The sequence below is a fragment of the Oryx dammah genome, unplaced genomic scaffold (assembly GCF_014754425.2).
Source record: "Oryx dammah isolate SB20612 unplaced genomic scaffold, SCBI_Odam_1.1 HiC_scaffold_8, whole genome shotgun sequence".
NCBI lineage: Eukaryota > Metazoa > Chordata > Mammalia > Artiodactyla > Bovidae > Oryx > Oryx dammah.
The window spans coordinates 50,759,313-50,783,235 of record NW_024070192.1 but is presented as its reverse complement, the minus strand read 5'-3'; the positions used below and the strand labels follow the sequence as shown (position 1 = coordinate 50,783,235).

The 23,923-nt window shown below is 38.0% G+C and overlaps 1 protein-coding gene across 1 annotated transcript in view; it reads left to right on the top strand.

The window, feature by feature from the left end:
- The window catches only part of BRIP1 (BRCA1 interacting helicase 1), a 188,195-nt gene that overhangs the window by 114,565 nt on the left and 49,707 nt on the right, over positions 1-23,923 (top strand). Inside the window, 2 exon segments of the mRNA XM_040244471.1 lie at positions 14,744-14,903; positions 15,869-15,990. Coding sequence (XP_040100405.1) covers positions 14,744-14,903; positions 15,869-15,990 — 282 coding nt within the window.

Here is a 23,923-nt window from a genome sequence, read left to right as displayed (position 1 = left end):
GTGTGTGTGTGTGTGTGTGTGTGTGTGTGTGTGTGTGTGTGTGTGTGCATCACTCAGTCATGTCCAACTATTTGCGACCCCACTAGCCTGCCAGTCTCCTCTGTGAAATTTTCCAGGCAAAATACTGGAGTGGGTTGCTGTTTCCTTCTTTCCCTTCTGGGATCTTCTAACCCAGGAATCAAACCCAGGTCTCCTGCATTACAAGCAGATTCTTTGCCTTGTTTGATCGACAGGAAGCCTACCCTGGTTGAAGCAGAGTAGGAGAGAGGTAAGAGGTGTCACCTCTCAGGTGAATCTCAAGCCAGAGAAGTAGCTGTGGTAAAATCAAGCCACAGTAGGGATTGGATTTTATTCTGATATGGTAGGAAGCCATTGGAGGCTTTAGACTTAATTTTAAAAGGATTGTGCTGGCTGCTGTATGGAAGCAGACTCTAGAGAGCATAAGAAGCATGGTGACTGTATAAGAGTCAGCGCTAATAACTCATGTGAGAGATGGTAGTGACATGGACCACTATGGTAGCAGTGTTTGGAGTCTAGACAATATTTGACAGCAGTGGTGGTAGGAATTGCTGATGGATTGGATGTGCAGTGCGATAGAGAGTGAGTAAGATTGTCTTGCTGCACTCTTTTCTTTATTTGTCCTCTGCTGCTGATCAGTCTCATCTGTATTCATTCTTCTTGTTATGTCTGTTTGTCTTGGTTTCCTAATTTATAGTTCAGTTCTGACTTTCCTGTAAGTACCACACTCAAGAGAAAAAAACACCTCTTCTGTGTCTCCTCTATGATTAATAATCTACTACAACACAGCTTCACTTCTGACACTTGATATATGGGTTTCCATGCATTAAACAATTGTGTGACGCCAGCTGAGAGTCCTACAGCTTAACTCAGTTATTACAGTATCTATCTAAAACAGAGCGTCAGATACCAGAGGTTAAGGGCTCCATCCCACAAGACGGTTCCCACTTTAGATAGCAATCTCATGTCCAGGTTATCTGTGTGTCTGACTGACCGACTATAAATTGAAGATTCCCACAGCTCCCTTCTCAAGTTTGATCAATTCACTAGAGTGGTTCACAGTTTGATTAATTTACTAGAGTGGTTCACAGAACTCAGAGAAACATTGACTTACATTTCAGTTCAGTTCAGTTCAGTTCAGGCACTCAGTTGTGTCTGACTCTTTGCGACCCCATGGACTGCAGTACACCAGGCCTCCCTGTCCATCACCAACTCCCGGAGTTTACCCAAACTCATGTCATTTGAGTCAGTGATGCCATCCAACCATCTCATCCTTTGTCGTCCCCTTCTCTTCCCACCTTCAATCTTTCTTAGCATCAGGGTCTTTTCAAATGAGTCAGGTCTTTGGATCAGGTGGCCAAAGTATTGGAGTTTCAGCTTCAGCATCAGTCCTTCCAGGAAACACTCAGGACTGACCTCCTTTGGGATGGACTGGTTGGATCTCCTTGCAGTAAAAGGGACTCTCAAGACTCTTCTCCAACACCACAGTTAAAGAGCATTGATTCTTTAGTGCTCAGCTTTCTTCACAGTCCAACTCTCACATCCATGGAAAAACCATAGCCTTGACTAGATGGACCTTTGTTGGCAAAGTAATGTCTCTGCTTTTTAATATGCTGTCTAGGTTCATCATAGCTTTCCTTCCAAGGAGTAAGCATCTTTTAATGTCACGGCTGCAGTCACCATCTGCAATGATTTTGGAGCCCCCAAAAATAAAGTCAGCTACTGTTTCCCCATCTATTTCCCATGAAGTGATGGGACCAGATGCCATGATCTTAGTTTTCTGAATGTTGAGCTTTAAGCCGACTTTTTCACTCTCCTCTTTCACTTTCATCAAGAGGCTCTTTAGTTCTTCTTCACTTTCTGTCAAAAGGGTGGTGTCATCTGCATATCTGAGGTTATTGATATTTCTCCTGGCAATCTTTTGATTCCAGCTTGTGCTTCATCCAGCCCAGTGTTTCTCATGATGTACTCTGCATATAGAGTTCCAGAAAAACATCTATTTCTGCTTTTTTTTTTTTCATTTTTTCTTATAGTTTTTATTTTTTAATGATGAGAATTTTCTAGCCTATGAATTCTTATACATATATATATATATATATATTTTTTTTTTTACTTTACAATTCTGTATTGGTTTTGCCATACATTGACATGAATCCACCACAGGTGTACATGTTGACTATGCCAAAGCCTTTGACTGTGTGGGTCACAATAAACTGTGGAAAATTCTGAAAGAGGTGGGAATAGCAGACCATCTGACCTGCCTCTTGAGAAACCTATATGCAGGTTAGGAAGCAACAGTTAGAACTGGACATGGAACAACAGACTGGTTCCAAATAGGAAAAGGAGTATGTCAAGGCTGTATATTGTCACCCTGCTTATTTAACTTCTATGCAGAGTACATCATGAGAAACGCTGGGCTGGAAGAAGCACAATCTGGAATCAAGATTGAATTCAATTCAGTTCTGACACTGTGCACCCAGAGATAGAATCAGACTCCACAGATAAACGACTCAAAACCACAAGACCACCCTCCACATCCTTCACTAGTCACATGCCCAGATTTCTACCTGTACTTTTGACAGACTGGCTATAAATCAGAGGTTCCCACTACCCACTCTTTGGGGTTAATAATTTGCTAGAGAGAAGGCAATGGCAACCCACTCCAGTACTCTTGCCTGGAGAATCCCAGGGAGCCTGGTGGGCTGCTGTCTATGGGGTCACACAGAGTCGGACACGACTGAAGTGACTTAGCAGCAGCAGCAGCAGAGCAGTCCACAGAATTCAGGAAAACCCATTTACTCACTGGATTACCAATTTATTATAAAAGGATATTAAAGGATATCATTTTGCCTTTTCATACTGTTAAAATGATATCCTTTCAAAGACGCTTACTCCTTGGAAGAAAAGTTATGACCAACCTAGATAGTATATTCAAAAGCAGAGACATTACTTTGCCGACTAAGGTCCGTCTAGTCAAGGCTATGGTTTTTCCAGTGGTCATGTATGGATGTGAGAGTTGGACTGTGAAGAAGGCTGAGTGCCGAAGAATTGATGCTTTTGAACTGTGGTGTTGGAGAAGACTCTTAAGAGTCCCTTGGACTGCAAGGAGATCCAACCAGTCCATTCTGAAGGAGATCAGCCCTGGGATTTCTTTGGAAGGAATGATGCTAAAGCTGGAACTCCAGTACTTTGGCCACCTCATGCGAAGAGTTCACTCACTGGAAAAGACTCTGATGCTGGGAGGGATTGGGGGCAGGAGGAGAAGGGGACAGCCGAAGATGAGATGGCTGGATGGCATCACGGACTCGATGGACGTGAGTCTGAGTGAACTCCGGGAGATGGTGATGGACAGGGAGGCCTGGAGTGCTGCGATTCATGGGGTCGCAAAGAGTCGGACACGTCTGAGTGACTGAACTGAACGGAACTGAACTGAAAGGATATCAGTCAGTAGCCAGATGGGGCAATACGCAGCACAAGGTCCCAACAGCAGAGGGAGGGGGACTGAAGTGATGGGCTCCATAGATAACTAACCCCATCCTGGGCTACTTTTCAAAAGTAACCTCATTAACATAACACAAGACATCTTTATCATTCTTAACACTTGGGAAATTCCAAGGATTTGGGGAGCTGAGCCAGGAATGGTAGATGAAGACCAAATATATATATATATATATATATATATATGTTATCTGAATGACCAAATGTGTATTTTTCTTGTAAATCACAATATTGCAGTTCTGCTGGCAACCAGCCATTGTACTCAGGTTGCCTGGGGACTGTCCAAACATCAGGTGTGGTTGAAGGGACTTGCTATGAGTAAATCTTCTAACCTTTATATATGACTCTGGAGCTATTTCAGAAACTGAGAACCAAAGATGCCCCTAATAGTTCTTATTGCTCAGGAAATTACAAGAGTTTTAGAAGCTATGTGCCAAGAACAGGGACAAATCCAAATATATATATGTATTTATATTTTTTATAAATCACAACATCACACATTGCTTCCTCAATATGTCAGTCTGAGCATCTATTTGTAATCTTTCCTCCCAGTCTTGGCCCTTTTCCATTGTTGCCTTAATGAGTGAAAGGTACTGCAGTTTATACTTGGACTAATCAGGTAATCTGGACTAAATATTTGGACTAATCAGGGGGTGTCTGTTAGCCTTCTTCTCTCTTTCCTATCATCTCCAATCTAATATCCATGACAAATTGGGATTTACTCCTGAATGCAAGCATTGTTCAACATGTGACAATCAATTAATATAATACCCATTAATAGAATGAAGGAAAAAAATGATCATTTTACATCGTGATTTTACATGATGTAAAATACGTCACAAGGTATAATTCTTTTGGTATGTTGCTGAACTTTGTCTGCTAGTATAGGCTGAAGTTTTTGCATTGATATTTGTAAGGAATATTGGTCTATAGTTTATTTCCTGCCTGTAGTGTCTTTGTTTGCCTTTTGTATCAGGGTAAGGCTGGCCTCTAGATTGGGTCAGGAAATGTTCTCTCTTTTTCATTCTCTTGGAAGAGTGTGAAAAGGATTGATATTAATTCTTTAATATTTGATGGAATTCATCAGTGAAACCACCTGATCTAGGGATTTTGTTTGTTCTGGAAGGTTTTCGATTACTGATTCAAACTCCTTACTTGTTATAAGTCAACTCAGATTTTCTATTCATGATTCAGTTTTTTGAGATTGTGTATTTATAGGAATTTGTTCATTATGTTCTGATTATTATTCAATTTGGTAGCATACAATTGTTCATAGTATTATGATCCTTTTTATTTCTATAAAGTTGGTGGTAATGTCTCCACTTTCTTGTGTGGTTTGAGTAATTTGAGTGTTTTTTTTTTTTTTTAGTCTAGACTGCTAAAGATTTCTCAATTTTGTTGATCTTCAAAGAACCAACGTTCATTCCTCTATTTTTTTTTCTGTTCTCTATTTCATTTATTTCTGTTCTAATCTTAATTTTTTCTTCTAACTTTTGGCTTAATTTGCTCTACTGTAAAATGCAGTTAGGTATTAATTTGAGGTCTTTTAATGTTTGCATTTACAGCTAAAATATCTTTCATAGCACAGTTTCACTGTCTTGTAAGTTATAATATATTTGTATTTTTGTTTTGATATGTCCAAAGGTATTTTCTAATTTTCCTTGTAATTTCTGATTTTATCCAATGATTGCTTAAAAGTGTGCTGTTTATATTGTATAGCACAGGAAATTATAGCAATTATCTTATAATAACTCATAATGGAATATAATCTGCAAAAATATTGAATCCCTATTCTCTACACAAGAAAACAACATAATGTTGTAAATCAACTGTACTTGAATTTTTAGAAGGTATATTGTTTAATTTTCATTTTTGTGTGAATTTTTCAGTTTTCCTTCTGTTATTGATTTCTATTTCCATCTCACTGTAGTCAGAAAAAACACTGAATCCTTTTGAAATTTGCTTTGTATTGTGGCCTAAGCTGTGATCTATCCTAGAGGATGTTTTACACACAACTGAGACAAATGTGTATTTTGCTTTGTTAGATGGAGTGTTCTGTATATGTCTGTTAGCTCTAATTAGTTTATGGTATTTTTCAAGTTCTCTTTTCCTTGTTGAATTTTTATCTGGTTGTTTTGTTCATTACTGACATTGGAATATTGAAGTTTGTTACTATTATAGCAGAACTATTTGTTTCTATCTGTTCTGTTTTTTATGTGTTTTGGGGCTCTGTTCTTACATATTTGTATGTTTATATCTTCATGAATTGATGTCTTTTCAATATATAATATTCTTTGTCTCTAACAATTTTTTACTTAAAGCCCACTTTTTATGGCTTTGTTTTATTTTCCAGCATCTTTTTTATTTCAACAGAAGGACTCCCCCTTAGTATTTCTTGTAAGGAATCTCATGGTGATGAACTCCCCCAACTTTTGTAATTCTGGGAAAGTTTCTCTCTCCTCCTCCTTCTCCCCCTCACCTCCCCTTATCGTCCTCCTCTTCCCATTCTTTCTGCATTTTCGAGGGCCAGTTTTTTCTTTCAGCACTTTGAATATATTATCCCATTCCCTTTTTGTTTTGCTCTTGCTACTTTCAAAATTCTGTCTGTCTTTGATTTTTTGACAATCTGTTTATAATATATCTCAGTGTAACCTTCTTTGGATTCACCCTTTTTGGTGTCTTGGCTTCTTGAACCTGGATATCCATTCTCCCCTACCAGATATGAGAAGTTTCTGGCTACTAATTCTTTAAATAAACTTTGTACCTTTCTCTCTCTCTTTTTTTTTTGCCTTCTGTGTATATTTGTCTGTTTGAGGGTGTCTTATAAATCCCCCAGGCTTTCTTGACTCTATTCCATTCTCTTTTCTTTTTATTTGTCTGACTAGATCATTTAAATAACCTGTGTTTTAGTTCACTGATTCTTTATTTTGATTGACTATGTCTACTGTTGAATCCCTCTGGTGAACTTTTTTATGTCAGTTACTGTATTCTTCAGCTCCAAAATTTCTGTTTTGCTCTGTTTTATATTTTCTGTTTTTTGTTTTTGAAATTCTCAATTTATTCATGTATCATTTCCCTGCGCTTGTTGAGCATCTTTATGATGGTTACTCTAAATTCTTCACCAGGTAATTCATATACCTCCATTCTTTACGGTTGATTTTCTGGAATTTATTTTGTTCCTTTGATTGGGTCATTTCCTCCTGTTTCTTCATGTTCCATGTTACTTTGGGTTTGTATCTACCCATTTAAAACAATAGCCACCTCTCCCAGTCTTTTATGGGCTGGTTCTATACAGGGAAAGATCTTCACCAATTCACTCACTTGTAGATTCTGGAGGCCTCTCAAACCTTTTCTGTGGGTGTTCCTTCTCTTAACTTGTGTGTGTAGATTCCTGATTAGAAGGATTTTTCAGTTTCCTTTTTTTTTTTTTTTTCCAAGGACTCATAATTTTTTTGTTCCCTCTGATTTTTTTTCTTTTTATCTGTGAAACTACAGATTCTCTGAAGCTGCTGCAAACCAGGTCACATCAGCTCTCTGAGGTGAGCAAGACAGAAACTAGTCCCTCCAAACTAGCCCCCAACAAAATTTGGGATGTTGTATATCCTCCACTCGTCTCTTCTCTCATCCAGGGTAGAGGCCAACAAGCTGTATTGGCCTCTTTCTGCTAGTCCTGTAGTGTGGCAGCAAGCTACTCAGCTCTCTTTTGTTCTCAGTGGCCCTTTGGCATCTAGAGCATACTAGATCTTGTCAGTACTCTGAGATATGTGACCCAGAAACCAGTCTCTCAGGCAGCTCTCTGCCTGCACATTGGAAAATTTAACCTTTTAAGTTAAAGATCGAGAGCATATCAACTCTCCTTGACGACATGCCACAACTAGATACATCAACATGACTCACAATAATCCTATCAATATTTCTAGTCCTTTTCATTATTTTCCAAATAAAAATTTCAAAACATAACTTCTACCACAACCCAGAATTAACATCAATAGGAACACCAAAACAAAACACCCCCTGAGAAACAAAATGAACGAAAATCTATTTGCCTCTTTCATTACCCCTATAATTCTAGGCCTTCCCCTTGTCACCCTAATCGTCTTATTCCCCAGCTTGCTGTTTCCTACATCAAACCGACTAGTCAACAACCACCTCATCTCTCTGCAACAATGAATACTCCAACTTGTATCAAAACAAATAATAAGTATCCACAATACCAAAGGACAAACATGAACATTAATACTAATATCCTTAATTCTATTTATTGGATCAACAAACCTACTAGGCCTATTACCCCACTCATTTACACCAACCACACAACTATCAATGAACTTGGGCATGGCCATTCCTCTATGAGCAGGAGCTGTAATTACAGGCTTCCGTAACAAAACTAAAGCATCACTTGCCCATTTCTTACCACAAGGAACACCAACCCCACTAATTCCAATGCTAGTAATTATTGAGACTATTAGCCTTTTTATCCAACCAATAGCCCTTGCTGTACGACTAACAGCCAATATCACAGCAGGACACCTATTAATTCACTTAATCGGAGGAGCCACCCTAGCACTAATAAACATTAGCACCGCAACAGCCTTTATTACGTTCATTATCCTAATTCTACTAACAATCCTTGAGTTCGCAGTGGCTATAATTCAAGCTTACATATTTACCCTCTTAGTCAGCCTATATTTGCATGATAACACATAATGACACACCAAACCCATGCTTATCACATAGTAAACCCAAGCCCCTGACCCCTCACAGGAGCACTATCCGCCCTCTTAATAACATCTGGTTTAATTATATGATTTCACTTCAACTCAACGACCCTATTAATGCTTGGCCTAACAACAAATATATTAACAATATACCAATGATGATGAGACGTTATCCGAGAGAGTACATTTCAAGGCCACCATACCCCGACCGTCCAAAAAGGCCTTCGCTACGGAATAATTCTATTTATTATTTCAGAAGTCTTATTCTTTACCGGATTCTTCTGAGCATTCTATCACTCAAGTCTTGCCCCCACACCCGAACTAGGCGGCTGCTGGCCTCCAACAGGCATTCACCCACTCAATCCCCTAGAAGTCCCATTACTCAACACTTCCGTCCTCCTAGCCTCAGGAGTTTCAATCACTTGAGCCCACCATAGCCTCATAGAAGGAAACCGCAATCACATGCTACAGGCCCTATTTATCACCATCGCCCTAGGTGTGTACTTCACACTTCTGCAAGCCTCAGAATATTATGAAGCACCTTTTACTATCTCAGATGGCGTCTACGGCTCAACCTTTTTCGTAGCCACAGGATTCCACGGCCTCCATGTAATTATCGGATCTACTTTCCTAATTGTCTGCTTTTTCCACCAACTAAAATTTCACTTTACCTCTAGCCACCACTTTGGCTTTGAAGCCGCTGCCTGATACTGACATTTCGTAGACGTAGTATGACTTTTCCTCTATGTTTCTATCTATTGATGAGGATCATATTCTTTTAGTATTAATCAGTACAACTGACTTCCAATCAGTTAGTTTCGGTCTAATCCGAAAAAGAATAATAAACCTAATAATAGCTCTTCTAACTAACCTCACACTAACCACACTACTTGTCACTATTGCATTCTGACTTCCCCAGTTAAATGTATACTCAGAAAAAACAAGCCCATACGAATGCGGATTTGATCCTATGGGATCGGCCCGCCTCCCTTTCTCCATAAAATTTTTCCTTGGTCCAGTAACTTCTCAGAGAGAAACTGGGAGGTGGGGATTTTATCACAGTAGTCAAGCACTGAACCAGGGGAAGAGACTATGGTAAGTGAGTGCAGATTATTCTAAACCTTTGTCTTTGTACTTAGCGACCCCCAACCTGACAGTGCATAGATTTAGGCAAGACAGAAACCAGTCCCCTGGGCAGCACCCCCTAAAAGTCTGCACATTCAGTCTTGTTTTAACTCCCTTATTGGGGAGAAGTTTGGAGTTGAAAGTTTTCTTCCAATTGCACCATGCTTAGCAGCGAGGGGAGACAAAGGCTAAAGTTCTGCCCCAAATTCTGGTGAATCATGACAGCATTTGTTGATAATAAACACTGGAATAGTATACATTTTTATCTTTTATGAAATGTTTCAGGTGCCTTGAGATATCTAACTGGCGAATTTTATTAGGGCATTGAATATATAAATATTCATATAGCAGGGCAGTCAGGGCTTTAAATACATACAGATTTTGGAGTTTCAGGCTATATTTATTATCCATCTTTAGATGTGTAATGTTCTCTCATTATAAATGCCATGAAGGCAAGTACTTTTTCTATAATTTTCTCTGCTTTATTCTTAGATTTCTGATGTTTCTGGCACATTGTAGGGATTAATATTTTTGCTGTTGTTTTCTTTTCTTAATCCTCTGTCCCCACTGTCCTGATGTTAATAAAAACATTAACAAGATATACATATTTCATACTTATATAAAGTCATATGCGGGACTTCCCTGGTGGTCCAGTGGCTAAGACTGCACACTCCCAATGCTGAAGCCCCAAATTCCATCCTTGGTCAGGGAACTAGATCCCACTGTGCAACTAAGAGTTTGCATGTCCAACTAAAGATCCCACCTGCCACAATGAAGACTGAAGATCCTGCATGTTGCAACTAAGACCTGGTGCAGCCAAATTAATTAATATTTAAAAGTAAACTGATAAATAAAGTATACCTTCAGCACTAAAAAAGATCATGTGTAATACATATATGAGTTATGAAGCATATTAATAAAATATGAAAATATGAAAATATCAAAACTATCACTAAAGAACTAAATGTTACTGCTAACTGGATGCTGCTTTACATTCCCATCACTTTGTTCATCCCCTCAGGGTTAATAATTGTCCTAAAGTTTACAATTTTAATTTTCTTAAAATGATTTTACCACATAATATGGGCTTCCCTGGTAGCTCAGGCAGTAAAGAATCTGCCTGCAATGCAGGAGACCCAGGTTCAATCCCTGGGTCAGAAAGATCCCCTGGAGAAAGGAATGCTAACCCACTCCAGTATTCTTGACAGAGGAGCCTGGTGGGTTGCATTCCTTGGGATCACAAAGAACTGGACATGGCCGAGTGACTAACATGCATACATACACACCACACATATATGTATTCCACAGTGCATATATATTCCTAAGCAGTATGTCAGGTTTGCTTTTTGTTTTTGAGTTTTTAAAAAATATGATATTGGATATCATTTTCACCATTTTGCTTTTTTAAACCCATGACAGAAGTTCATTTATTTTTCTTACTTATTATATACTTATTGTATTTCTATAGCACAGTTCACACATTACCCTTGGTATATGCTTTTGGCTGCACTGGGTCTTAAGTTGTGGCACACAGACTTAGTTGCCCTGTGACATGTGAGGTCTTAGTTCCCAGACTAGGGATGGAAGCCAGATTCTTAACCACTGGAGACTCCCAATAAATATTTTTAAGACCTTTCTAGTCTTATTTATTTTTATGTTCTGCTGTTTAAATCACATTTCTATTGACATTTTGTAGAAAATGACAAGCTGGTTGGAGACCTAGAAAAATTACATTGTTTCTAAGTAATTTTTTTCCATTTTGTTTTCCTCCTGAGCCTAGAACTTTATGGAAGCTTTTTCAAATTTTTATGTAGATAAATTTATTTTGTTTTGAAATGAATGACTCTTCTGTTAATATCTGTTTCCAGGGAATCTGTATATGATTCCAGATTTTTAAAATTTATTAATATGTCCTTTGTGGATTTATGTATATTGTTTTACATTTAAAAGAATTATTATTTTCCTTTCAGCACCAAGTTTCCTACATACATTAGGGTAAAGTTGATTATTCTTATAAGTTTCAATCTATATTCATATTAATTTCATCTAATTCATCTGTAGATATCTTAGAGAGATGTGCTGAAGTCCTCTGTATATTTAGGGACTATAGTGTTAATAGTATTTATCATTGTGTTTCTTGCTAGTTGTTTTCCTTTCCATATTGTCAGACTATGTCTTAAGTACATAAAGATTCATGAGTGCTGTATCTTTTTTGGCAGATGTACTTTATATATATATGGATATATTGTATATCTATGTTTCTTTTAAAGCTTTTTATTTAGAAGTCTACTTTTTTATGTCTGTGATACAGCTGATTTATTTTGGTAAATATACACCTCAGATATCTTTTTCCATGTCTTCATTTTTAAGATTTCTTTGTGGTTTAATTTAAGTATTTCTGTTGATAAACAACATATAGTGGATTTTCTTTTTCCTCTCCCCACTACTTCCCTTCTCCCCTCTCTTCTTCTAAACCAATGGATTGTCTCATTTTTCATAAATGAATTAAATTTGTGTTTTCTTTCTTTGCCATATTTGGACTTATTTTCTACCATCTTATTCTGTGCTTTCTTTTACCTCTTTTCCTCTCTTGTTTATCTTATTCTATTGACGTTTTTTTTTGTCCTCCGTTCGTGCTTTTAGTGGTTTCGAAGCATCCTATTTATCATTGTTTTACTAAAATATCTTTACTGTGATATACTTTGCACACCTTACAGTTTACTCAGCTGAAGTGCATATTTCAATAAGTTTTATTATGTTTACAAAGTTCACCAATTTTAGAACATTTTCAGGCAAGAATGCTGGAGTGGGTTACCATTTCCTCCTTGAGGGGATCCTTCCGATTCAGGGATCACACCTGCGTCTTCTGCACTGGCAGGCAGATTGTTTCCCACTGAGCTACCAGGGAAACCCATTATATCCAGTGGCTGGACTTGGTGGTAAATATTTCTAAATCATTTATAACTCTTTGATATTCTGAATTCTGTTCTGCATAATGGAGGAAAAATCCCTGCTGGATTTTGGAGGGAAATTTCTACTTTGATCCAATTTCCTTTTTATTTCTGAGATTTTTCTTCATAAAGAGGTGTTAATCTATTAAAATGGAATATATTTTGGAATCATCAACTTAATGGTCTTCCTTAAGTAAAGTGAAAGTGAAGTCAGTCAGTAAAATGCTGTGTGTTTCTCCAGATTTTGAATGTTCAAAACACTGGAGTTGTTATTCTCTTGGATTCAAGGAATCAAAGGTTAAATATTATTTGTGTTTTCAGAAAACAGTATAGCACCATTGAATTTAATTCTATTAAGAATCAATAATTATACAGATTCGTGATACATTTCATCTGGTTTTACATCCTTGGGGTATTCTTATGCTCTTCTAACTGAATTACAGCAGCTAGAAGAGACTAAGAATTTGCATGGTGAGAAACTTTGATTCAGAAGGTGTATATTCAAAAAGTAAATTCTAATAGCCAAAGTAAAGAAGTTTTTAAAATTAATGATATCCCTGTTGTTTTTACCCATTAACATGTTGTTATGGGAAGTTTTTATTCTTACTGATCAGAATACCCTGATCAATGTATAATATGCAATGAATTGTTTTACCAATTAGTGATTTTCTTAGTGTGTTCTGGTTGTTGGAATAAAATACTCCAGACCTGGTAGCTTATGAACGATGGAATCATATTTCTCATAGCCCTGGAGGCTGGAAGTCCAAGATTAAGGTGCCAGCATGGTTGGGTGAGGACCCTCTTCCTGTGGGGAGCCAGTTCTCTCTTGCTATGCTCTCGTGGTAGAAGGGGCAAAGGAACTCTGTGACATCTCAAAAATAAGAGCACTATCCCATTTGTGAAAGCTCCATGCTCATGACCAAATCACTTTTAAAGACCCCACTTCTGGATACCTTTATCTTTAGAGATTAGGATTTCAACATATGATTTGGGAGGTATACAAACATTTAGACCATAGCAGTGATTTTTTTTAAAATTTGTTTTGTTGTCTTATTATTATTTCCAAAAATAGATATGTTAAAATTCTGAGGAATTAAATCATCTAATAAAAATTAGTTTTTGTTCTCTGGAGGGTTTGAAGTAATTTCTTGATGCTTGCCTATATTGTGACTTCCCTGGTAGCTCAGACGGTAAAGCATCTGCCTACAATGTGGGAGATCCAGGTTCAATCCCTGGGTTGGGAAGATCCCCTAGAGAAGGAAGTGGCAACCTAATCCAGTACTCTTGCCTGGAAAATCCCATGGATGGAGGAGCCTGATAGGCTACAGTCCATGGGGTCACAAAGAGTTAGACATGACTGAGAACCTTTACTTCACTCACTGCCTATATTGTAATAATTGGCCCATATTACATAGAACTCTTTGCATAAAACAAATAAAACAGTTCAACTTAAGTCATAATAATCTCTACCACTTTTTTTTTTAATTTATTTCAATTCTTATCTTTACTAACTTCTGCCTTCTTATTACCTTTATTCCATACCACATGTTTTGGATTGTGGGTGCGTTTTTTAGTCATTCAGATCTAAAGATGTCATGAATTCTGTTGATTTCTTCTCTTATGTTCTCTTTTGTTGTTATTTATTTTCTTTTTGCAGCTTTATTGAAATATAATTGGCATATAACCCATATGCTCCTTAAGAATATAATCCTTAGTGTTGAGCTTGTATGTTTGGTTTTTTGTCAGTAATTTTATGTTATTGACTTTTAATCTAAGTTTGTATTATTGTTAGAATAGGTGGTTAATCTGATATTCTTTGAAACTTGTTGAAAATCCTTTTGTAATCTGTCACACGGTTGTTTTTGTAAATGTTCCATTTGTGCTTTTATGTTTTGTACTTGTTGGCTGCCTGAGGTTCTGTTTACATATTTACTCAATTCAGTTTATCAGTGATGATCAAATATTCAAGCAGCATGGCTGCCTATGTACTATGTAAAATGATCTTTAAAAATCTTCATTTAATTAAGGATATTAAGAATTTTACCTTAGATTTTGATATAACTTAAAATTTATGAAGTTCGAAGTAATTTTTTTCCTGATTCTGAAATCCCCAAGATAGCAATGATAGACATAGCAGCAGTAGCAGCAGTAATGTTAGAAGTAATAATAATGGTAACAATGGCCATAGCAGCTAACATCCATGAAGCTCTTACTGTGTGCAGGGCCTCATTCAAAGCTTTCTAAATTGGTTAATGAATTACCCAGTCACAGCTCTATGATGTATAATTGTTTTCCTCATTTTCTAGACTAAAACACAGAAATGTTAATACTCTTGCCATAGTCACATTGTAATCAGATTGTCTTTAAACAGATAAATGTAAGTTTGTTCAGTTGGACACACAAGTAACTCAATGTTTTCTTTCCCCTTTTCAGTTATTAGAAAAGTTAAAAGAACGTTGGCTCTCTACTGGCTTATGGCATAATCTGGAGTTGGTGAAGACAGTCGTTGTAGAACCACAGGGAGGAGAAAAAATTGATTTTGATGAATTACTGCAGGTGTACTATGATGCAGTCAAGTACAAAGGAGAAAAAGGTAATTGGAAATTATTTGATAGTCAGTGAAAAATTTTTTTACCATAAAGTGAGAAGTTGGTGCTGTTATAATTGTATTTGTATTGCCTTTTTTTCCAAAAATTATTTCTATAATCCTGAGTGAAAAGAAAATTAAGTTAAAGAAATTCTTCTGTTTGGAATTGTTCTCCTGTGAGTACTTTCACTTGAAGATGCCGGTTCAGTTTTAAGAAATGGGATGCCTTCAGGTATTATCCTATAAACTTCCTTACACTACCTAAAATGTTTTATCAAAGAAGATGGTAGAGTATGCATTAATATCTTCCTTACTAGCGGAAGGAGGTTACATTTTTATGCAAAAATATACTTTATGCTTATATTTAATTGTATAAGGTAAACATAACTGAAGGCTAAATTTCAAAGTTAGAAAATGCCCATAAAACATTTCACAGAAAGGGCTAATAATAATAACTTATGAACAGTGCAACATCACAAAGATGCTATAACATAATTGTCAATATCCGTGTATGATAAGATTATGCACAGAGTATTCTGTGTGTGTATGTTTTAAATACTTTTCAGTATAATATTGATCTAATATGATACAGAGTCCTTTAAATCCTTCTGATAACTTACATTCTGGTGGTAAAGGTAGTGATCTCAGTTTCAATATTTTAAAGATAAAACAGTTGATTCACAATTGCTTAGTTCACGTGCAAGTTATTACTCTGACATGGTTTTTCTATATAGTTTAACTGGGAGATACACAGTTTGTAAACTGATCCTACCATGTTGTGTCAAAATGTAATTTTGTTTTATTTGAAGACATTGAACTTTAAAAACTTTATCTTATAGTAGTTTTTAATTTTGAGTCTTTAAAATTTGATATTATAGTTAATAATCAGATCTTTTCAAAATGACAAGAATAAGACATTTTCTGGGAATCTTGATTATGCTTTTAAAAATGTTGATTTTCTGTTGCTTAAGATGGAGCCCTCCTGGTGGCAGTTTGTCGTGGTAAAGTGAGTGAGGGTCTGGATTTCTCAGATGATAATGCCCGTGCTGTCGTAACAATAGGAATTCCTTTTCCAAATGTGAAAGATCTTCAGGTAGGCCATCAAAGCCTTAGAAGTTGTATTTATCACAGAAGTTGTTCGTTTTGTGTAAAGTTAACTATACATTTTTCTTGTATCCTCAGACATTCTATGTTAATGCTCTAGTGACTCAGAATGAGTGAGAAAGGTTTAGTAGATGTGGGTTTATTTTTAACCTGCACAGTCTTTTACTCAAAAAGAATGATTTTCAAAGTATAGGCCTGGATCAGGAGCATCAATACTACCTGTGTCATCAGCATCATCAGTATCAAGTAATAGAAATACATATTTGCAGGTTCCATCCAGTCCTCCTGAATCAGAAACTCTGGAGATAGAGCCCAGCAATCTGTGTTTTATCAAACTCTGAGCCACAGACTGACAGAGAACCCCCCAGGGAATTCTCGGGCCCTTTCTCGATCTTCTCTCCAGTGCCATGTCTTGCCCTGCAGATTGTGATTTTTGCTGCTACAAGTTCTGCTGTCTTCCACTTCAGCTCAGCAGGACCACCGAACTCTGCTTGCACTTCTGTGTTCTGCGCTGTTGTTGAAAAATTATACCCAGAGGAGCACTGAGAGTCCTGGAATTCACCTAATGGATTTCCCTTGTCTTTGAGATTACAGTCTTACGCTGCTCTGTGTCTGCCCCGCTGAAAGCAGTTGCTTTATTTATTTTGTCCAATTTACAGTTACTTACAGTGGGAGGAATATTCCTAAGACAGTTATTCTGCCTTGGCCAGAAACAGGAGTTTTGTTTCACTGTCATTGATTGTTCACTAAAAATTTTTGAAAATTATTTGTAGTAATAATTTGAATCCTGGGGAGATATTATCTTTATTGGGAAGAATTTTTTTTTATTCCTACAGGAATTTGAAGGTGCTAGGAATCTGAGACCAAGACTTAAGATTTTCTGACTCTATTGAGTATATAATCTGTATCCCTTTCAGGATGCAACCTGTTAGGATCTCATATTAAAGCAAGAATTCTTTCCCTCGGTAATTATCTTTTTCATTGTTAATATTTTACTAGACATTTGGAATTACATAGTATTAACAATGTTAATATTTCTCAAGTTAGCTCCTATACTCTCCTAACCTCTGGTTCTCCTCAATATTTCTGAAAGTCCTCAAGGGATATTTAATCCTTTCAGTCTTCAGTAACTTTGTTGGCTTTCCTTGCCTTTCTCCAGCCACAGGTGTTAGTACTGAGAGTTTTGATGACCGTTCATTAAGGCTCCTTTTCTAAAATGGTGAAGGCTGTCTCTGACTAGTACTATGATGAAACAGTAGACTCTACTCAAGAAAACTGTTGGCCTCACCCTCAGTGGCATGAATGCTCATTCCACTGAAGCTAAGTGCTGTTGATGGCACCGCTGTTAGCAGTGGTACTGTCTTTTTTGAATGTTTTAACATTTTATCTTGAGTATATTTACAGTATTATGTTACTGTACAGATGCTGCTTTGTTTAAGCAGAGAGAATCCCACACTTTCTACCACACGTTCTTCCCATGTCTTAAATATAAATTTTTTCCCCCGAAACTAGCAGTTTCACCTTTTGCTTGTATCATCTTTCACTCTTGGACCTATATATGAGTCCTTGAGAGCTGGAAAAGGAGATAGCTTTATGGCTAATAACTACGTTGTATTAAATATCACACTCACAAAGTAACAAGCCCTGAAAGGATTCACATCAAACTCATAATAGTGATTATGTATGAGAAGAGAAAGGAATGATTTTGGAGGTAGTTATCAGAGACTTTATTAACTAGTTAATATTAACTACTAACTAGCTTAACTAGTTATCAGGGACTTTCCTGTCCCCAAGACTTTAGCTTTTCCTATAATGTTTATTTTACTAAAAAACAAGCTGAAAGAAAATATAGTGAGAATATAATTGTTTATTTTGTTATTCTTTGAAAAAATCCTTAAAATTAAATAGTGTTTACTTGTGAATTAAAAAAAAATACATTTACCTTCTATTTTCTCTATCTTCTCTCACAACAGCTGTGATTCTGGGTGTTGTTTATTGCACCAGTCTTGGGCTTTTTAATGCTTTCTTTCCTCAGGATAAGTTCTTCCCAGGCAACATCTCAGTCTGTCATTTAAAAACAAAAAAAGATACCGGTGACATACTCTGACATTCCTCAGTCATGGTCCTGCTTGTCATTTGTGCTTATCTGAAATCCAATGGCTCTAGTTATATAAAACAGCAAAATCACAGAAGCTTCAGTGAGGTCTGCACGGGGAGGAGGAAAGTTATTCTAAAGGAGTTTCCCTAGTGGTTCCTAAAGGGGGCAAGTAGGTGGACCCAAGAATAGTCTAAGCTGCAGGATCAAGGGACAGATAAAGAGGAAAAGTCTTTACTGGAAAGACTTGTAAGGGAAAGTGTATTTCTTGATGCCGTATTTCTGGGTCAGTTCTTCCTAACAAACAATTCTAAAATTCAGTGGCTTGAAACACCAGTCATTCACTGTGGGTCAACATCTATGAGGGTGGGGTGGGCAATAGATGGTTTCAGCTGAGCTTAGTTGCCTTGCTATGGTTTGACCAGCATAGGTTGAGTTCAGCTGGATCAGCTCTGCTGTACTTGTATCTCATCCTTTGTGAACCAACAGACCAGCCAAAACATGTTATCATTGCAATGGCAGAGGTGCAGGAGGCAAGCTTGACTCTCTAAGCAATTATCAAACACCTGCCTCTGTCACATTAGCTAACACATTGCCTAAAGCATGTCACATGCCCAAGCCCTAAGTCAACAGTGGTTGGGGGTGGTGGTGTGTGGATATTTTCCATTACATGTGGTAAAGGGCTAAGAATAAGGACTCCAAAATGGAGTCTTGGCCTTTAAAAAAAATAATAGTAATAATTAAAGCATGTTTATGGCTTCCCAAAGCCTTTGACTGTGTGGGTCACAATAAACTGTGGAAAATTCTGAAAGAGATGGGAATACTAGACCACCTGACCTGCCTCTTGAGAAACCTATATGCAGGTTAGAAAGCAACAGTTAGAACTGGACATGGAACAACAGACTGGTTCCAAATAGGAAAAGGAGTACATCAAGGCTGTATATTGTCACCCTGTTTATTTAAATTATATGCAGAGTACATCATGAGAAATGCTGGGCTGGAAGAAGCACAAGCTGGAATCAAGATTGCCGGGAGAAATATCAATAACCTCAGATATGCAGATGAAACCACCCTTATGGCAGAAAGTGAAGAGGAACTAAAAAGTCTCTTGATGAAAGTGAAAGAGGAGAGTGAAAAAGTTGGCTTAAAGCTCAGCATTCAGAAAACAAAGATCATGGCATCTAGTGCCATCACTTCATGGGAAATAGATGGGGAAACAGTGGAAACAGTGTCAGACTCTTTTGGGGCTCCAAAATCACAGCAGATGGTGACTGCAGCCATGAAATAAGACACTTACTCCTTGGAAGAAAAGTTATGACCAACCTAGATAGTATATTCAAAAGCAGAGACATTACTTTGCCAACAAAGGTCCATCTAGTCAAGGCTATGGTTTTTCCTGTGGTCATGTATGGATGTGAGAGTTGGACTGTGAAGAAAGCTGAGTGCCGAAGAATTGATGCTTTTGAAGTGTGGTGTTGGAGAAGACTCTTGCGAGTCCCTTGGACTGCAAGGAGATCCCACCAGTTCATTCTAAAGGAGATCAGCCCTGGGTGTTCTTTGGAAGGAATGATGCTAAAGCTGAAACTCTAGTACTTTGGCTACCTCATGCGAAGAGTTGACTCATTGGAGAAGAGTTGACTCATTGGAAAAGGCTCTGATGCTGGGAGGGATTGAGGGCAGGAGGAGAAGGGGATGACAGAGGATGAGATGGCTGGATGGCATCACCGACTTGATGGACATGAGTTTGAGTGAACTCTGGGATTTGGTGGTAGATAGCGAGGCCTGGCTTGCTGCAATTCATGGGGTCGCAAAGAGTCAGACACAACTGAGTGACTGAACTGAACTGAACTGAACTGATGGCTTCCCTGGTGGCTCAGATAGTAAAGAATCTGCCTGCAGTGCAGGCAGGATATAAGATATCCTGTCATCCCCTTCTTCTCCTGCCTTCAATCTTTCCCAGGATCAGGGTCTTTCCCAATTAGTCAGTTAGGTTATAAAAAATACAAAAGTTTGGAATTTTAATAGAGTCCACATTATGTTTTGCTGTTTTTGCCCGTACTTTTGGTGTCATATTTAGTAAGCTGTTGCCAAATCCATGGTCATGCAGCTTTGCCCCTTATGTTTTTTTCAGAGTTTCACAGTTTTAGCTCTTAAATTTAAATATTTGCTCTATTTTGAGTAAATTTTTATATATATTGTAAGATGGTCTATCTTCCTTATATCTAAATGAATCTCTTGTATCATCATATTATTAGATTATGTTTTTTAATTCATTCTGCCAATCTCTGCCTTTCCATTGGAGAATTTAATCCAGTTAAAGTAATCATTCTTAAGGAAGGGCTTAGTTTTACCATTTAACTGTTTTCTGCCTGTCTTATGTGCCTTTGGTTCCTCAATTCCTTTTTGTTTAGCATTTTTTTTTATTGTTGTGTAGTATTTTGATTCCCTTCTCTCCTTTTGTATATATTTTTTAGTTACTTTCGTACTGTTACCCTAGGGGTTAGAAGTAACATCTTAATCTCTGTCTCTCCCTTTTTTTTGTTACATAGATTACACCTTTATACATTGTATGCCATTAGCTTAATTTATAATTATTCTTTTATGTATTTTCCTTTTAAAACCTTGCAAAACAAAAGTTCAATAATACTGGCTTTTATATTTACCTACGTAGTAAGTTTTACCAGTGTTTTTTATTTATACTTCCTAAAGCACACCCCACTCCAGTACTCTTGCCTGGAAAATCCTGTGCATGGAGGAGCCTGGTAGGCTGCAGTCCATGGGATCGCAAAGAGTCGGACACAACTGAGTGACTTCACTTTCACTTTTCACTTTCATGCATTGGAGAAGGAAATGGCAACCCACTCCAGTGTTCTTGCCTGGAGAATCCCAGGGATGGGGCAGCGTGGTGGGCTGCCATCTATGGGGTCGCACAGAGTTGGACATGACTGAAGCGACTTAGCAGCAGCAGCAAAGCACATACTTAGGGCTTCCCTGGTAGCTCAACTGGTAAAGAATCCACCTGCAATGCAGGAAACCCCAGTTCGATTGCTGGGTTGAGAAGTTCCCCTGGAGAAGGGAGAGGCTACCCACTCCAATATACTTGGACTTCCCTGGTGGCTCAGATGGTAAAGAATCTGCCTGCAATATGGGATACCTGGGTTCAATCCCTGGGTTATGAACAGCAGAGACATTACTTTGTGGACAAAGGTCCATCTAGTTAAAGCTATGGTTTTTCCAGTGGTCATGTATGAATGTGAAAGTTGGACCATAAAGCTGAGCACTGAAGAATTGATGCTTTTGAACTGTGGTGTTGGAGAAGGCTCTTGAGAGTCCTTTGGACTGTAAGGAGATCCAACCAGTCAGTCCTCAAGGAAATCAGTCCTGAATATTCATTGGAAGGACTGATGTTGAAGCTTAAACTCCAGTACTTTGGCCACCTTATGCGAAGAACTGACTCACTGGAAAAAGACCCTGATACTGGGAAAGATTGAAGGCAGAAGAAGAAGGGGATGACAAAGGATGAGATGTTGGATGGCCTCACTGACTCGATGGACATTGAGTTTGAGCAAGCTCCAGGAGTTGGTGATGGACAGGGAAGCTGGTGTGCTGCAGCCCATGGGGTTGCAAAGTTTAGGACACAGCTGAGCTTCTGAACTGAACTGAAAACACATATTTACACTGCCTTCATTATAGTGTATATTGTGTGTGTTAGTCACTCGGTTGTGTCTGATTGTTTGCAACCCCATGGACTGTAGCCCACCAAGCTCCTCTGTCCATGGAATTCTCCAGGCAAGAATACTGGAGTGATAGTCATTTCCTTCTCCATTATATTTTAGTGTTTATAAATATGATTTATAGTCTGTTTGATGGTGTTCCTCAAAGATAAGGACAATTTCTTAACTATCTTTGTCTCCACACTTAAATATTGCCTTGGAATATAGTGAGTGTTCAGTAAATTAGTTTAATTAAGGATTAGATATTAAAGCATTTACCTCAGGCTGGGACTTGAACCCATGTGCCAGGACTCGATCCCATCCAAAACCCTGCTTGGGACTTGAACCCACAAAGCTGGGACTCAAGCCAAACTAAAACCCAGTTTGGTACTCTAATCCATGTGGCTGGGACTTGAACCCGGCCAAGACCCACAGTCTTCCAAGTGAGTTCACAGACCTGGTTTCAGGATGTGATGAATCTCAGGTTCTTGATGTCTCATTGCAGAAAGAATTCAGTGAGAGACAAAGTGATAGGTAAGAAGTGGATTAATTCAGAGAGAAATACTTCACAGACAGAGTATGGGCCATTGCAGAGGGTGACTGTGACCTTGAAATGTGGTGTGGTTAGCTTTCATGAGCTGGATAATTTCGTAGGCTAATGAATGGGTGGATTATTCCAATCATTTAGGGGAAGAAACGGAGATTTCCAGGAATTGGGCCACTGCTCGCGTTTTGGTCTTTGACGGTCTGCCTTGGAACTGTCATGGCCCCTCTGGGTATGTCATTTAGCTTGCTGATGTGTTACAGTGAGCATATACTAAGGATCATGGTCTAGTTGAAATTGACTTGTCTGCCATCTTGGACATAGTTGGTTTTAATCATCATTTTATGTTGGGCCCTCAGGCTATGTCATTCTTGCAAAGGTTGTGCCCTGCCCTCTTTCCTCCTGTTTCAAATGTTTATTTTTTAATATATTTAGTTTAAATCTTAAATATGTACTTTTATATTTAAATATATTTATTATAACTAGCAGATATATATTAAAGTAAAATTAATTAAAACTAAATTTGTATGTGCTTAGTCGCTCAGTCGTGTCCAACTCTTTGCAACCCCATGGACTGTAACCCACCAGGCACTCTGTCCATGGGATTCTCCAGGCAAGAATACTGGAATGGGTTGCCATGCCCTCCTCCAGGAGATCTTCCGGACACAGGGATTGAACCCAGATCTCCTGTACTGCAGGCGGCTTCTTTACCATCTGAGCCACTAGGGAAGCCCAGGAATAATAAGTGGGTACCCTATACCTTCTCCAAGGGATCTTCCTGATCCAGATATTGAACCAAGGTCTCCTGCATTGCAGGCGGATTCTTTACCAACCAAGCTGCCAGGGAAGCCCAAAACTAAATATATTTTAAATAAGTTATCAAAATAGTATTTGGTTTTGTTGCTTATTTTACTTGACATTAAGAAAAAGAAAAGCAGCCCTTCATTCCTAGACTCCTTAATTAAGCCTTGATAATGATAGTGATCATTATTAGATGATGAGTAGGGCAGTAGTAAACATTCATGTATAACATCATAAGGCAGTACAGTGTGTTGTTGCAGTCACAAACCATTAAAGGTGTTACGAAGGTAGTACTCAATTCCAGTAGTATTTTACGCCCTATCTAACACATAGTAGATTATGTTAATAGAGAGGGTATATTGATTATAGTGGCCCTATTTGTATTAGTGTTCTATTGCCCTGTTACAAATTACCACAAACATAGTGACTTAAAACAACGCACATTTCTTATGTCACAGTTTCCATGGGTCAGGAGTGTGGGCATGGCTTAGCTGGGTCCTCTGCTTATGGTTCCACAAAACGGCAATCAGTGTGCCAGCTGGGCTGCTTTCTCATCTGGATCTTGGGATCTTCTTCCAAGCTCATTTACAATCTTGGGAGAATTCAGTTGCTTATAGTGGTAGGACTAATCCAGCCAAGAGCTGCTCTCATGCCCTGCAGGCTGCTTGGAATTCCTTGTTGTGTGGTCACCTTGCAAGCCCTCTCAAAGAATGTCAGGCTTACTTCTTCAAGGCCGACAAGATACTGTCTAGCTCCAGTCTCCTAAGAT